A 16,068-nucleotide genomic window follows, 5' to 3' on the forward strand; every position below is an offset into this window, starting at 1 on the left:
GGGGAATTGAGACCCAGGGAGATAGTGAGGAAAGAAATCAATCTGAGACTGGTCCAGTTGAGAAAAGAAGCAAGCCAAACAGTCAGGGCAAGCAGGGACAAAGCAGAGAACAAGGTAGGACTAATAAATTGAACTGCATTTATTTCAATGCAAGGGGTCTAACAGAGAAAGCCGCTGAACTCGGCATGATTACGAACATGGGACTGGGATAGCATTGCAATCACAGAAACGTGGCTTAGGGATGGACAGGACTAGCAGTTTAATGTTCCAGGATACAAATGCTATAGGAAGGACAGAAAGAGGCAAGAAAGGAGAGGGAGTGGTGTTTTTGATAAGGGATAGCATTACAGCTGTACTGAGGGAGGATATTCACGGAAATTCATCTATTGAAGTTAGTTAGGTGGAACTGAGAAATTAGAAAGGGATGATCACCTGATTAGGATTGTGTTGTATATCCACTAATAGTCAGATGGAAATTGAGAAACAAATTTGAAAGGAGATCTGTTACCTGTAAGAATAATGGGGTGATTATGGTCGGGGATTTTAATTTTACAAACATAGACTGGGACTGCCATAGTGTTGAGGATTTAGATGGAGAGGAATTTGTTAAGCAAGTACAAGAAAATTTTGAGTCAGTATGTAGATGTACCTACTAGAGAAGGTGCAAAACTTGACCTACTCTTGGGAAATATGGCAGGGCAGGTGACTGGGGTGTCACTTGGAGCAGAAATGAGATAACAAGAGTGCAGAGACTGTATATCCCTGTTATGGTGAAGGGAAAGACTGTTAGGTGTAGAGAGTGCTGGATGACTAAAGAAATTGAGGGTTTGGCTAAGAAAAAGAAAGAAGCATATGTCGGGTATAGACAGGATAGGTCCAGTGAATCCTTAGAGTATCCTTACGAGGGAAATCAGGAGGGCAAAAAGAAGACATGAAATAGCTTTGACACATAGAGTTAAGGAGGATCCAAAGGGTTTTTATAACTACATTAAGGACAAAAGGGTAACTAGGGAGAGAGTAGGGCCCCTCCAAAGAGCAGCATGGCGGTCTTTGTGTGGGGCTACAGGAGATAGGGTAGATACAAAACGAATATTTTGTATAAGTGTTTACTGTGGAAAAGGACATGGAAGATATAGAATGTAGGGAAATGGATGGTCACATTTTGAAGAGTGCCCATGTTACAGAGGTGGAAGTGCTGGATGTCTTGAAATGCATAAAAGTGAATAAATCCCCAGGACAGTTGTTTTTCAGTCTGGAGGCCTGTGACCAATGGAATGCCACAAGGATCAGTGCTGAGTCCACTACTTTTCATCATTTATAGAAATGATTTGGATGTGAACATAAGAACTGTAGTTAGTAAGTTTGCTGACGATGCCAAAAGTGGAGGTGTAGTGGACAGCAAAGAAGGTTACCTCAGATTACAATGGGATCTTGATCAGAAGGGCTAATGGGCTGAGAAGAGGCAGATGGAGTTTAATTTAGATAACTATGAGGAGTTGCATTTGGGAAAGCAAATCTTAGCAGGGCGTATGCACTTCGTGGGTGGCACAGTGGTTAGCACTGCTGCCTCACAGTGTCAGAGACCCGGGTTCAATTCCCACCTCGGGCAACTGTCTGTGTGGAGTTTGCATGTTCTCCCCTTGTCTGCACAGGTTTCCTCTGGGTGCTCCAGTTTCCTCCCACAGTCCAAAAATGTGCAGGTTAGGTGAATTGACCATGCTAAAGTGCCCGTAGTGTTAGGTGAAGGGGTACATTTAGTCTCCTTCCTATCAGAAAGATGTGAAACTTGAGAGGGTCCAGAAAAGATTTGCAAGGATGTTGCCAAGGTTGGAGAATTTGAGCTATAGGGAGAGGTTGAATAGGCAAGGGGTGTAATCCCTGGCACATCGGAATCTGAAGGGTGACCTTATAGAGGTTTATAAAATCGTGAGGGGGCATAGGTTTAGGGTGAGAGGGGAAAAATATAGAAGAGACCTAAGGGGCAACTTTTTCATAGAAGGTGGTTAGTGTATGGAATGAGTTGCCAGAGGAAGTGGTGGAGGTTAGTACAATTGCAACATTTAAAAGACATCTGGATGAGCATGCGAATAGGAAAGGTTTGGAGGGATATGGGCCAGGTGCTAGCAGGTGGGACTAGATTGGGTTAGGATATCTGGTCAGCACGGACGAGTTGGAATGAAGGGTCTGTTTCTGTGCTGTACATGTCTGTGACTCTATGACCTGATCAGGTGTACCCTAGAACTCTGTGCTAAACTAGGGAAGTGATTGCAGAGCTTCTTGCTGAAATATTTGTATAATCGATAGTCACAGGTAAGGCGCCAGAAGACTGGAGGTTGGCTAAGGTGGTGCCACTATTTACGAAAGTTGGTAAGGACAAGTCTGGAAACTATAAACCAATGAGCTTGACGTCTGTGGTGGGCATCATTTTGGAGGGAATCCTGTGGGACAGGTTATACATTTATTTGGAAAGGCAAGGACTGATTACGGACAGTCAACATGGCTTTATCTGTGGGAATTAATGTCTCACAAACATAATTGAGTTTTTTGAAGAAGTAACAAAGAGGATTGATGAGGGCAGAGCAGTAGATGTGATCTAATGGACTTCAGTAAGACATTCAACAAGGTTCCCCATGGGAGACTGGTTAGCAAGGTCAGATCTCATGCAATCCCTGTTTCCAGGGAGAACGAGGCATTTGGATACAGAACTGGCTCAAAGGTAGAAGACAGAGGGTGGTGGTGGAGGGTTGTTTTTCAGACTGGCGGCTTGTGACCAGTGGAGTGCTACAAGGATCAGTTCTGGGTCAACTACTTTTCATCATTTATATAAATGATTTGGATATGAACTTAAAGGTATAGTTAATAGGTTTGCAGATGACACCAAAATTGGAGGTGTAGTGGACAGCGAAGAAGGTTACCTCGCATTACAACAGGATCTTGATCAGATGAGCCAATGGGCTGAGAAGTGGCAGATGGAGTTTTAATTTGGATGTGAGGTGCTGCATTTTGAGAAAGCAAATCTTAGCTGGATTTACACACTAAATGGTAAGGTCCTGCGGAGTGTTGCTGAACAAAGAGATTAGATTAGATTAGACTTAGTGTGGAAACAGGCCCTTCGGCCCAACAAGTCCACGCCGAAGCGCAACCCACCCATACCCCTACATTACCCCCTTACCTAACACTATGGGCAATTTAGCATGGCCAATTCACCTGACCCGCACATCTTTGGACTGTGGGAGGAAACCGGAGCACCCGGAGGAAGCCCACGCAGACACGGGGAGAACGTGCAAACTCCACACAGTCAGTCGCCTGAGTCGGGAATTGAACCCGGGTCTCAACTGCTGTGAGGCAGCAATGCTAACCACTGTGCCACCGTGCCGCCCACCTTGGAGTGCAGGGTCGTAGCTCCTTAAAGTAGATTCATAGGTCGATAGGATAGTGAAGAATTGTTTTAGTATGCTTTCCTATATTAGTCAGAGTATTGAGTATAGGAGCTGGGAGGTCATGTTGCAGCTGTACCAAACATTGGTTAGACTACTTTTGGAATGTTGCATGCAATTCTGGTGTCCTTCCTATCAGAAGGATGTTGTGAAATTTGAAAGGGTTCAGAAACTATTTACAAGGATGTTGCCAAGGTTGGAGGATTTGAGCTGTAAGAAGAGGTTGAATAGGCTAGCGCTGTTTTCCCTGGAGCATCAGAGGCTGAGGGCTGACCTTATAGAGGTTTGTAAAATCATGAGGGGCATGGATAGCATACATAGACAAGGACTTTTCCCTGGGATGGGTAAGTCCAGAACTAGAGGCCCTAGGTTTCAGGTGAGAGGGGAAAGACATGAGAGTCCTAAGGGGCAACCTTTTCTCGCAAAGAGTGGTGCGTGTGTTGAATGAGCTGCCAGAGGAAGTGGTGGAGGCTGGTACAATTGCAACATTTAAAAGGTATCTGGATGGGTATATGAATAGGAAGAATTTGGAGGGATATGAGCCAGGTACTGGTAGGTGGGACTAGATTTGGTTGGGATATCTAATCGGCAGGGACAAGTTGGACCGAAGGGTCTGTTTCTGTGCTGTACATCTCTATGTCTCTGTGAAAAGATGCTTGGCAAGGAAAGATAAAATAGTGTCAGGATGGAAAGAACTTATTTTGTGGGGCAGTAGTAAGCAAAATGATAGATCAATTAGGCCAATCTTTTTTGTGAATCTTTGAAAGGAGGTAGAAATAAGCTCATGAGTGCAGTTGGAGGATTTCCATGTTGTTTGAAGAAACCTCCAACTACAGCTCAGCACCTTGATCTGACTGGCTAAACAGCCAGGAGTTGGCTCAGTAATGAATTCACAGATTGAGCTTCCAGCTCTCTGCTGGAGACTGGATTATGCACTGAACCTAGAATCTGATTACTAGTGCTACAGACTAGGCTGGGAATGTTGCTTGGAAACAGCATAAATTCTCCAGCACGCAACTAGCTTGAGCTTTCAGTAAAGAAAAAGTTTGAACGGCTTAATTTTTATTTACTTTCAGTTCTTTAAGAATCTAGTTAATGTTTACAGAACAGTAATAGTTTGTGGTGTGTTCTTTTCCTCTGAGTTACACAGATAAAAGATTGTATTTTAAGAACATTGTATTTTAATTTGAAACTGGTTACATTTTGTATTTTATTCAAACATGGTGTAATTTTTAATGACCTGTTTAAATTCTTGATTTTGTGCATCATAACTAATGAAAGTTTTATAACCATCTGTCTGGTATTTAAAGATTATAAACCCATAAAATTTAGGTGATTTAAGGAAAATGCAAAAATCTTAAAACACTTCTGATTGTTGTTTCTTGTGAACAGAACACTAACCGATCAGTCAACCACAGATACAAACATTTTGACTGGTTATGTGAGCGTCTGCTCATCAAGTTTGGTTCTGCCATTCCAATTCCTTCTCTTCCAGATAAGCAAGTTGCAGGTAATTGGATCACATACGATACGGTGGTCGGATGTTCTCTTTGTATACCTGTTAATCTCTTTATATTGCACTCTACGTGTGTGTGTGTGTGTGTGTGTGTATGTATATGAATGTATGAATGATTGCCTTTGTCTACAGTGCTCTGTTTAGAGTCAGAGATGTACAGCATTGAAACAGACCTTCAGTCCAACTCATCCATGCTGACCAGATCTAGTCAAATGGGACTAGAACCTAATCTAGTCCCATTTATCAGCACCCGGCTCATATCCCTCTAAACGCTTATACCCATTCATATACCCATCCAGATGCCTTTTAAATGCTGTAATTGTACCAGCCTCCACCACTTCATCTGGTAGCTCATTCCATACACACACCACCTTCTGTGTGGAAAAAGTTGCCCATTAGGTCCCTTTTATATCTTCCCCTCTCATCCTAAACCTATGCCCTCTAGTTCTGAACTCTCCCCACCCCAGGGAAAAGACCTCGTCTATTTACCCTATCTATGCCCCTCATGATTTTATAAACCCCTACTAGGTCACCCCTTAGCCTTTGATGCTCTAGGGAAAACAGCCTCCGCCTATTCAGCCTCTCCCTATAGTTCAAATCCTCCAACCCTGACAACATCCTTGTAAATCTTTTCTGAACCCTTTCAAGTTTCACAACATCCTTCCAACAGGAAGGAGACCAGAATTGCACACAATATTCCAAAAGTGGCCTAACAATGTCCTGTGTAGCCGCAACATGACCTCCCAAACTCCATGTTCTCACCAATAAAGGAAAGCATACCAAATATCATCTTCACTATCCTATCTATCTGTGACTCTACTTTCAAGGAACTATGAGCATGCACTCCAAGGTTTCTTTGGATCAACACTCCACAGGACCTTACCATTAAGTGTATAAGTCCTGGTAAGATTTGCTTTTCCAAAATGCAGCACCTTGCATTTTATCTTGGCCCATCTGATCAAAATCCTGTTGTAATCTGAGGTAATCTTCTTCGCTGTCCACTACACCTCCAATTTTGGTGTCATTTGCAAACTTACTAACTCTACCTCCTATGCTCGTATCTATATATAAATATATATATAAATGATGAAAAGCAGCGGACTCAGTACCGATCCTTGTGGCAGGTCTCCAGTCTGAAAAGCAACCCTCAACCTCCAGCCTTTGCTTGTGTCTTTATAATCTCTTATAGTCTGCCTATGTATGTGTTCGACTGTCAGAGTTGCTTCTGTGTCTGTTCCTCTTGCATGCTTGTGCTCTCTCTAATGGCCTCTGCGTTTGTGTCTTCCATATCACCTGTGTCTCCCTCTCTCAATCACTCTCTGCCTTTGCATGCCCCTTACTATTATTCTATGCCTGTTTCTCGCCATCACTTATGTATCGCGCTATCTCTCTGACTGACTGTCTCACTGACAAGCTAGCTGTTTTGTTTAATTGCTGACTGTCTTGCTCAGTAGTGATACTTGCTCAGTCGCTGACTCTCTCACCTCCCTTCGCTCTGCTTTGCATTCATTGCCTTCCTTTCTCTCGTCTATGCTGACTAGGTTTCTGAAACTGAATAATAGAATCACTACAGTGTGGAAACAGGCTATTCAGCCCAACGGGTCGTCACTGAGCCTCCAAAGAATATCCCACCCAGACCAGTTCCCTTACCCCATTCCTGTAAACCTGCATTTCCCATGGCTAATTCACCAAGCCTGCACTTTTCTGAAAACTATGGCCAATCTACCTAACTTGCACATCTTTGGACTGTGGGAGGAAGCCACAGCACCTGGCTGAAACCCACGCAGACATGGGGAGAATGTGTAAACTCCACACAGACAGTTAGCAGAAGGTGGAATCAAGCTCTGGTCTCTGGTGCTGTGAGGTAGTAGTACTAACTGCTGAGCCACCATGCTACCCTAAACTGATCCCATTTACCTGCATTTGGCCTATATCCCTGTAAATCTATCCTATCCATGTACCTGTACAAATGTCTTTTTTAAAAATTGTAATTGTACCTGTCTCTATCACTACCACTTCCTCTGGCAGTTCGCTCTATATATGCACCGATGTCTGTGTGAATAAAGTTGCCCCTGGTCCCTTTAAAACCTAGCCCTCTCATTTTAAAATTATGCCCTCTAGCTTTGGACTCTCCTACCTTGCGGAAAAGACTTTGGCTATTCACCTAATCTATGCCCCTCAGGATTTTATAAATCTGAGTCTCCTGTGATCCGGGGAAAAAAAGAGTGCCAGCTTATCCAGCCTCTCCTTCTAATTGAAACCTTCCAGTTTCAATAACATCCTTCTTTGAGTAAGGTGAGCAGAATTGTATGCAGTACTCCAAATGTGGATTACCAATGTCTTGTACACCTGTACCTGACGTCCCAACTCTGTATTCTGTGCTCTGATTGACGAAAGCAAGTATGCCAAACGCCACCTTCACTACCCTGTCTACTTGTGATGCCATTTTCAAGGAACTATGTACCTGCACCCTAAATCTCTCTGTTCAGCAACACCCCGCAGGGTCCTACCACTAACTGTAAGTCCTGCTGTGATTTGTCCTATCAAAATGCAACACCTTGCATTTAACTGAATTAAACTCCATCTGCTATTCTTTAGTTCACTGGCTCAGTTTATCAAGATTCAGTTATAATTTTAGATGGTCTTTTTTACTGCCCTTTAGACCACCACTTTTAGTGCCCTACCTTGTCAAAGGCCATGCTAAAGTCCATGTAGATAACGTCTGTCGGTCCACCTTCATCTACCTACTTGGCCATCGTCTCAAAAAATTCAACCAAGTTTGAGAGACATGATTTCCCATGCAGAAAGTCACGCTGGTTCTCCTTAACCAGTCCTTGCCTTTGCAAATGCATGTAGATCCTGTGTCTCAGTCTCCTCGTGCTTGCTGCCTCTATCTTGCTCACGCTTGCTGTCTCTGTGTCTCCCTCTGTGTGTCTCCCCCCTCCCCCTGCCTCCCTTCTCTCCGCCCCCCCGCCTCCCTTCTCTCCGCCCCCCCGCCTCCCTTCTCTCCGCCCCCCCGCCTCCCTTCTCTCCGCCCCCCCGCCTCCCTTCATCCTCACCTTCCCTCCCACTTTCTCCTCATCCTCCCCCCCTCTTTCCCCCCCTCTTTCCCCCCCTCCGCCCCCCCCTCTCTCCGCCCCCCCCCCCCTCCGCCCCCCCCTCTCCGCCCCCCCCCTCTCCGCCCCCCCCCCTCTCCGCCCCCCTCTCTCCGCCCCCTCTCTCCGCCCCCCCCTCTCTCCGCCCCCCCTCTCTCCGCCCCCCCTCTCTCCGCCCCCCCTCTCTCCGCCCCCCCTCTCTCCGCCCCCCCTCTCTCCGCCCCCCCCTCTCTCCACCCCCCCCTCTCTCCGCCCCCCCCTCTCTCCGCCCCCCCCTCTCTCCGCCCCCCCTCTCTCCGCCCCCCCTCTCTCCGCCCCCCCCTCTCCCGCCCCCCCCTCTCTCCGCCCCCCCCTCTCTCCGCCCCCCCTCTCTCCGCCCCCCCTCTCTCCGCCCCCCCCTCTCCCGCCCCCCCTCTCTCCGCCCCCCCCCTCTCCGCCCCCCCTCTCTCCGCCCCCCCTCCCCCTCTCTCCGCCCCCCCTCTCTCCGCCCCCCCTCTCTCCGCCCCCCCCTCTCTCCGCCCCCCCTCTCTCCGCCCCCCCCTCTCTCCGCCCCCCTCTCTCCGCCCCCCTCTCTCCGCCCCCCCTCTCTCCGCCCCCCCTCCTCTCCCGCCCCCCCCCTCTCCGCCCCCCCCTCTCCCTCTCCGCCCCCCCCCCTCTCCTCTCCGCCCCCCCCTCTCCTCTCCGCCCCCCCCTCTCCTCTCCGCCCCCCCCTCTCCTCTCCGCCCCCCCCTCTCCTCTCCGCCCCCCCCTCTCCTCTCCGCCCCCCCCCTCCTCTCCGCCCCCCCTCTCCTCTCTGCCCCCCCCGCTTCCCCTCTCTCCCTCTCCTTACAATGCTGAGTATGAAGAACTCGTTCATTTCTTAAGAAATAAAAATCTACTGAAGTACAATTGTGTAATTAGAGGAAAAATGAAAAACAGCTTTAATCAAATATTCACTGGATTTATCCAGAGTAGCACTGCTATTCATGTGTGATTGTTGGATTTAAACTGCTTGTCATTTAGTACTGACCCTTACTTCACTAAGCATTTATGCTTAAACTTGACATTAATCAAAAATATTTAATTGGCTTATTCTGGTAAGGGCGTTTTGAAGAGGAATTCATCAAAATGCGAATGGAGAGGTTGCAAAGTTGGATGAACAGAATGTGCCATCATCCTGTCATTTCAAACAGTGAGGTATTCCAGCTGTTCATCACTTGCCGGGATGAAAAGGTAGGAAATGTAAAGTAACTGAATAGTTAGCAGTGAGAGCATTGATATACATTTCTAAAGAAGGGAGGCAGTCAGTTAGCACAATGAAGGACACCTTTTCTCAACCTCTCCCTTTGTCTGAGGTGTGGTGACTCTAATGAGAGAGCTGTCCTGTGGTTTGCTAAGGTGAAGGTGACTTTACCTTTGTTGATAGATTAAGCTTTTTATATACAAGTTAAAGGATTTTTCAAGAACCTTCATATTTTCTTGCCTTGGTATCTTGTAGTTCTCATAATTTAGTAATAACTTCCAATCAATGACTTTTTTAATGTGCTTTGTCCTAATGTCCACATCATTGTGTGTTGTTTTATACTGAATTGTTAACAGCATAAAATTTTAAATTGCCCCAATATCATTCCATATTGAACCATAAATCAAATTTTACTTGAGCAGTTTTTTGGTGAACAATGAAATGCTAATGAATTCTATTATTATGTGTTGCAGCAATTGCAAATTACTAAAATGTTGCAGACTACAATATTAGATTACTTACAGTGTGGAAACAGGCCCTTCGGCCCAACAAGTCCACACCGACCCGCCGAAGCGCAACCCACCCATACCCCTTACCTAACACTACGGGCAATTTAGCATGGCCAATTCACCTGACCCGCACATCTTTGGACTGTGGGAGGAAACCGGAGCACCCGGAGGAAACCCACGCAGGCACGGGGAGAACGTACAAACTCCACACAGTCAGTCGCCTGAGGCGGGAATTGAACCCAGGTCCCTGGCGCTGTGAGGCAGCAGTGCTAACCACTGTGCCACCGTGCCGCCCTAGGAAGGAATGAAGGAATTGAATACATTATCTCCAAATTTATAGAACATTGCAGCACAGTACAGGCCATTCGAACCTTGATGTTGCGCCGACCTGTGGAGCCAATCTGAAGCCCATTTATCGTACACTATTCTGTTTTCATCCAGATGTCTATCCAATGACCATTTAAATGCCCTTAAAGTTGGAGAGTCTACCATTGTTGCAGGCAGTACGTTCCATGTCCCTGCTGAGTAAAGAAGCTACCTCTGACATCTGTCTTATATCTATCACCCCTCAATTTAAAGCTATGTCCTCTCGTGCTGTACGCAATACTCCAAGTGCAATCACACCAGAGTTTTGTATAGCTGCTTGACCTTTTGGCTCCAAAACTCAATTCCTCTACCAATAAAAGCTAACACACCGTATGTCGTCTTAACAACCCTCGGGGAGAAAGTGAGGTCTGCAGATGCTGGAGATCAGAGCTGAAAATGTGTTGCTGGAAAAGCGCAGCAGGTCAGATTCCTGAAGAAGGGCTAATGCCTGAAATGTCGAATCTCCTGTTCCTTGGATGCTGCCTGACCTGCTGCGCTTTTCCAGCAACACATTTTCAGTCTTAACAACCCTATCAACCTGGATGGCAACTTTTCAAGGATCTATGTACATGGACACCGAGATCTCTCTGCTCATCTACACTACCAAGAATCTTACCATTTAACCCAGTACTCTTTATTCCTCTTGCTCCTTCCAAAGTGAATCACCTCACACTTTTCCACATTAAACTCCATTTGCCACCTCTCAGCCCAGCTCTGCAGCTTATCTATGTCCCTCTATAACTTGCAACGTCCTTCGGCACTATCCACAACTCCACCAACCTGACTGTCATCCGCACATTTACTAACCCATCCTTCTATGCCCTCATCTAGGTCATTTATAAGAATGATAAACAGCAGTAGCCCCAAAAGAGATTCTTGCGGTACACCAGCAGGCAGTACGTTCCACGCCCCTACTACTGAGTAAAGAAACTACCTCTGACATCTGTCCTATATCTATCACCCCTCAATTTAAAGCTATGTCCTCTCGTGCTAGCCATCACGATACGAGGTCACCACATTATAGGAAGGATGAAGAAGCTTTGGAAAGGGTTCAGAGGAGATTTACTTGGATGTTGCCTGGTATGAAGGGAAGGTGTTATGAGGAAAGGCTGAAGGACTTGAGGCTGTTTTTTTTGTTAGAGAGAAAGTTGAGAGGTGACTTAATTGAGACATACAAGGTAGACAAAGGGTTAGATAGGGTGGACAGTGAGAGCCATTTTCCTCGGAGGGTGATGGCTAGCACAAGAGGACATAGCTTTAAATTGAGGGGTGATTGATGTAGGACAGATGTCAGAGGTAGTTTCTTTACTCAGTAGTAGGGGCGTGGAACGTACTGCCTGCAACAATGGTAGTAACTGAACTCCAGGGTGACCATTGCTCATCAACCACCACCCTCTGTCTTTCAGCTAGCCAATTTCTGATTCAAACCACTAAATCACCCTCTATCCCAATAGCCTTTCATGGGAAACCTTATCATAAACCTTACTGAAATCCATATACACCAAATGAACTGCTTTACCCTCATCCACCTGTTTGGTCACCATCTCGAAGAACTCAATAAGGTTTGTGAGGCACGACCTACCCTTCACAAAACCATGTTGACTATCCCTATTCAACTTATTCCTCTCTGGATGATGATGATAAATCCTATTTCTTCTAACCTTTTCCAACACTTTACCAACAACCAAAGTAAGGCCCACTGGTCTATAACTATCAGGGTTGTCTCTACTTCCCTTCTTGAACAAGGGGACCACATTTGCTATCTTCCAGTCTTCTGGCACTATTCCTGTAGACAATGATGACATAAGTATCAAAGCCAAGGCTCTGCAATCTTCTCTCTGGCTTCCCAAAGAATCCAAGGAAAAATCCCATCCGGCCCAGGGGACATTTATTTTCACACTTTCCAGAATTGCTAACACCTCCTCCTTGCCAACGTCAATCCCATCTAGTCTAGTAGCCTGTATCTCAGTATTTCCTCAACAATATTATCTTTTTCTAGTGTGAATACTAACGAAAAATATTCATTAGCGCTTCCCCTATCTCCTCTGATTCGATGCACAGCTTCCCACTACTATCCTTTGTTTGGCCCTAAGGTTTCTCTAGTTATTCTTTTATTCCTGATGTACGTATAGAAAGCTTAGGGTTTACCTTGATCCTCCCTGCCAACGACGACTTGTGTCCCTTCCTGGCTCTTCATAACTCAATTTAGGTCTTTCCTGGCTAACCTGTAGCACCCAAGCACCCTGACTGAGTCTTCACATCTCATCCTTACATTAGCCTTCCACTTCCTCTTGACAAGAGTCAACTTCTTCAGTAAACTATGGCTCCCTTGCTCGACCACTTCCTCCTTGCCTGATAAGTAGCTGTTCCTTGAATAAGCTCCGCATTTCAATTGTACCCATTCCCTCCCTAAATCTTGCCTTATCGCATCATAATTGCCTTTTCCCCTGCAGTATATACCTATCCCTTTCTATCATTAAAGGAAACAGAACCGAATTGTGGTCACTGTCATCAATGTACTCACCTACTTCCCAAACTTTACACCTGGCCAGGCTCATTACCCAGTACCAATGTGGCCTCGCCCCATTTTGGCTTCTCTACATACTGTGTTAGAAAACCATCCTGCACACTATGCACAAAAACTGACCCATATAAAGTGCTCGAACTATAGTATTTTTAGTCAATATTTGGAAAGGTAAAGTCCCCTATAACAACTATCCTGTTACTCTTGCACCTGCGTGAGAGTAAATTTGCAGATGACACTAACCTGGGTGGCAGGGTGTGCTGTGAGGAGGATGCTAGGAGGCTCCAGGGTGATTTGGACAGACTGGCTGAGTGGGCAATACTTGGAAAATGCAATGTAATGGGGTTATCCACTTTGGTCACAAAAGCAGGAAGGCTGATTACTATCTGAATGGTGGCAGTTTAGGATAAGATGAGGTGCAATGAGACCTTGATGTCATGGTGGAACAGTCACTCATGGTGGCATGCAGGTGCAGCAGGCAGTGAGGAAAGCTAATGGCATGCTGTCCTTCATAGTGAGAGAGGGTTTGAGTATTGGAGTAAGGATGTCTTGCTGCAGTTATACAGGGCTTTGGTGAGGCCACACTTTGAGTGTCGTGTGCAGATTTGGTCTGCTTGTTTGATGAAGGACATTATTGCTATTGAGGGAGTCCAATGAAGGTTCACCAGACTGCTTCCTGGGATAGTAGGACTGGCACATTAGGAAAGACTGAATCAGCTGGGCCTGTATTCGTTGGAATTTAGAGGCACGAGGGGGGATCTCATAGAAACCTAAAAATCCTGATGGGACTGTACAGGCTAGATGCAGAAAGAATGTTCCTGATATTGGAGAAGTTCAGAATTAGGGGTTAGAGTCTAAAGATGAGGTGTAAGCCATTCAGGACTGAGATGAGGAAGCATTTCTTCACTCAGACTTGTGAACCTGTGGAATTCTGTCCCACTGGAAGCTTTTGGGGTTAGTTCATTAGATATGTTCAATGGAGCTGGACGTGGCATTTGTGGCTAAAGGGATCAAGGGGTACAGGGAGAAGGCGGGAATGGGATACTGAGGTTGCATGTTCAGCCACGGTCGTATTAAATGGTGGTGTGGACTGGAAGGGCTGAATGGCCTACTCCTGCACCTATTTTTTATGTTCCTTTGTAATATAATCTAGCATTTTTTTTGAGTCTGAAATAATGAGCATGAGATAGCGCGATCATGCCATGACCATAGTATTCCTGTCACTGCTGGCATCTCGCCAACAAGGTGAAGGCGGAAGCCAGCCCTCAATCCTGGATGCTAACTGAAACATTTACATGGCCAATTAAAGCTTTGTCCTGTTGCTACTTGACATTCAACCTGACAACCACCCTTTGGGCTGGAGATTGGGGTCTCTGGGCTTCTTCATTCTATGACCTGATCTAGGCTTACTGTAGGGCAACGGTTGCCTCTATAGGAAGAAGAGAGACTTCCATTTGTATAGCATTTTTGACATAATGAAGTGTAGTCATTGTTATGATACAGGAAGCATTGCTTTTCTAAAAACTGGATCTTTTACAAGACCTGTACGAGCAGATGAGAATTGTTTTAGATTACTTACTTACTTGCAGTGTGGAAACAGGCCCTTCGGCCCAACAAGTCTACCGAAGAGCAACCCATCCAGACCCATTCCCCTACACTTACCCCTTCACCTAACACCATGGGCAATTTAACATGGCCAATTCACCTGACCTGCACAGTGTTCGGACTGTGGGAGGAAACCGGAGCACTTGCAGAAACCCACGCAGAGACGGGGAGAATGTGCAAACTCCACACAGACAGTTGCCTGAGGTGGGAATTGAACCTGGATCTCTGGAGCTGTGAGGCAGCAATGCTAACCACTGTGCCACCGTGCTGCCCACTATTTATTTCTCATTTGAAAGACAGAACTTCTGACAAGTGTAATACATTTGCTGTACTACACTGAAGTGTCAGCCTTCACCTTTTGTATTCAGGTCCAGGATTGGGACTTTAGCCTGAAATCCTGTGATTGAGGTGAGTGCTGCTAGTTATAGAGAAATGAACACTTAAGGGACCGATTTGTAAGCGGGATTAAGTGTTCTAGTGATTTGTTACTAATTGTATTAGGGTGAGAAATGTGAAGGATTTGTCTTTTGGTTTAGGAACCTCTTCCCCAATCAATTTTATCAACCTTCAGTCTCACAATAATGATTAATTAAAGTGGTCTAAACCCACTAGATTATTTTGGGGAATCTCTGATAGCAAATTATTAGTCTATAATTAGTTTTAAAAAATATTGAGTTAACTTTTCCACCACTACCCGAGCTGCAGTTGCCCACAAAGGAATAGCTTCTGGGAAGAGAGTTATCATATCCATCATGGTAAGGATATATTTTTGTCTTGCTTCTGCTTTTGGTAATGGTCAGAGAGCCAATTCACACTTTGCTAAATAGTTCTCCAAAAATTGCTTGTTTCATTACATGATGAGACTTTCCTACCAAAGTCAGAGATATACAGCACAGAAACAGACCCTTCAGTCCAACTCATCCATGCCAATCAGATAGCCCAACCCAATCTAGTCCCACCTACCAGTACCCAGCCAATATCCCTCCAAACCCTTCCTATTCATATACCATCCAGATGCCTTTTAAGAGTTACAATTGTATGAGCCTCCACCACTTCCTCTGACAACCCATTCCATACTCACCGCCCTTTGCGAGAAAAAGTTGTCCCTTAGATCTCTTATATTTTTCCCGTCACCCTAAACCTATGCCCTCTAGTTCTGGGATTCCCTACCCCAGGGAGGAGACCTTGTCTGAGCCTCCACTGCAGGGAAAACAGTCCCAGCCTATTCAACTGCTCCCTATAGCTCAAATCCTCCAATCCTGGCAACGTACTTGTGAATCTTTTCTGAACCCTTTCAAGTTTCAAAACCTAACCACCTAAGTGTATGACATATTTTACAGATTTTATGTTTTTGAAGTTTTGACCATATAAACACTTTATTTACTGATGCCTGTATTTTTAAATTCCTATATTTCCTGCCGGAGGAATTTCGTATCTTACCTGCTGTATTCCTTCATGATATCTAGGCGGCACCATTATTTGATGAACAACTTTCTATTCTTCATCCATCAGTCTGTGAAACTCTCCATTTCCTTATCAGAATTCAATTTTTAATATAATTTCTACAACTATTCAACTCCAGTGTGAACTGTGTGTGTTAACTTGACTTAACTCTAGTTGTCTTTGTTAATTGACACTGAAGAAAGAAAAGCCAAACATTGTTCATTAGAAATTATCCTCATTCAAGGGTAGAATGTCAGCTACCCTAACATATGCTTATATCACTGTGACCTCTTGTGACTGTGTTTAGCCATTTCTAGCATGGTGAGAAAATACCTGTTCTTGCAACTTTAT

General features: G+C 45.3%; 1 protein-coding gene across 3 annotated transcripts in view; it reads left to right on the forward strand.

Annotated features, from left to right (window-relative positions):
• snx9b (sorting nexin 9b) overlaps positions 1-16,068 on the forward strand; it is a 145,761-nt gene that overhangs the window by 91,567 nt on the left and 38,126 nt on the right. For all 3 annotated transcript variants that reach the window (XM_060831592.1, XM_060831594.1, XM_060831593.1), the window contains 2 exons: positions 4,830-4,947; positions 9,130-9,260. In XM_060831592.1, coding sequence (XP_060687575.1) covers positions 4,830-4,947; positions 9,130-9,260 — 249 coding nt within the window. The remainder of the gene's footprint in view (positions 1-4,829; positions 4,948-9,129; positions 9,261-16,068) is intronic.

Source organism: Hemiscyllium ocellatum, chromosome 10, assembly GCF_020745735.1.
Source record: "Hemiscyllium ocellatum isolate sHemOce1 chromosome 10, sHemOce1.pat.X.cur, whole genome shotgun sequence".
Taxonomy (NCBI): Eukaryota; Metazoa; Chordata; class Chondrichthyes; order Orectolobiformes; family Hemiscylliidae; genus Hemiscyllium; species Hemiscyllium ocellatum.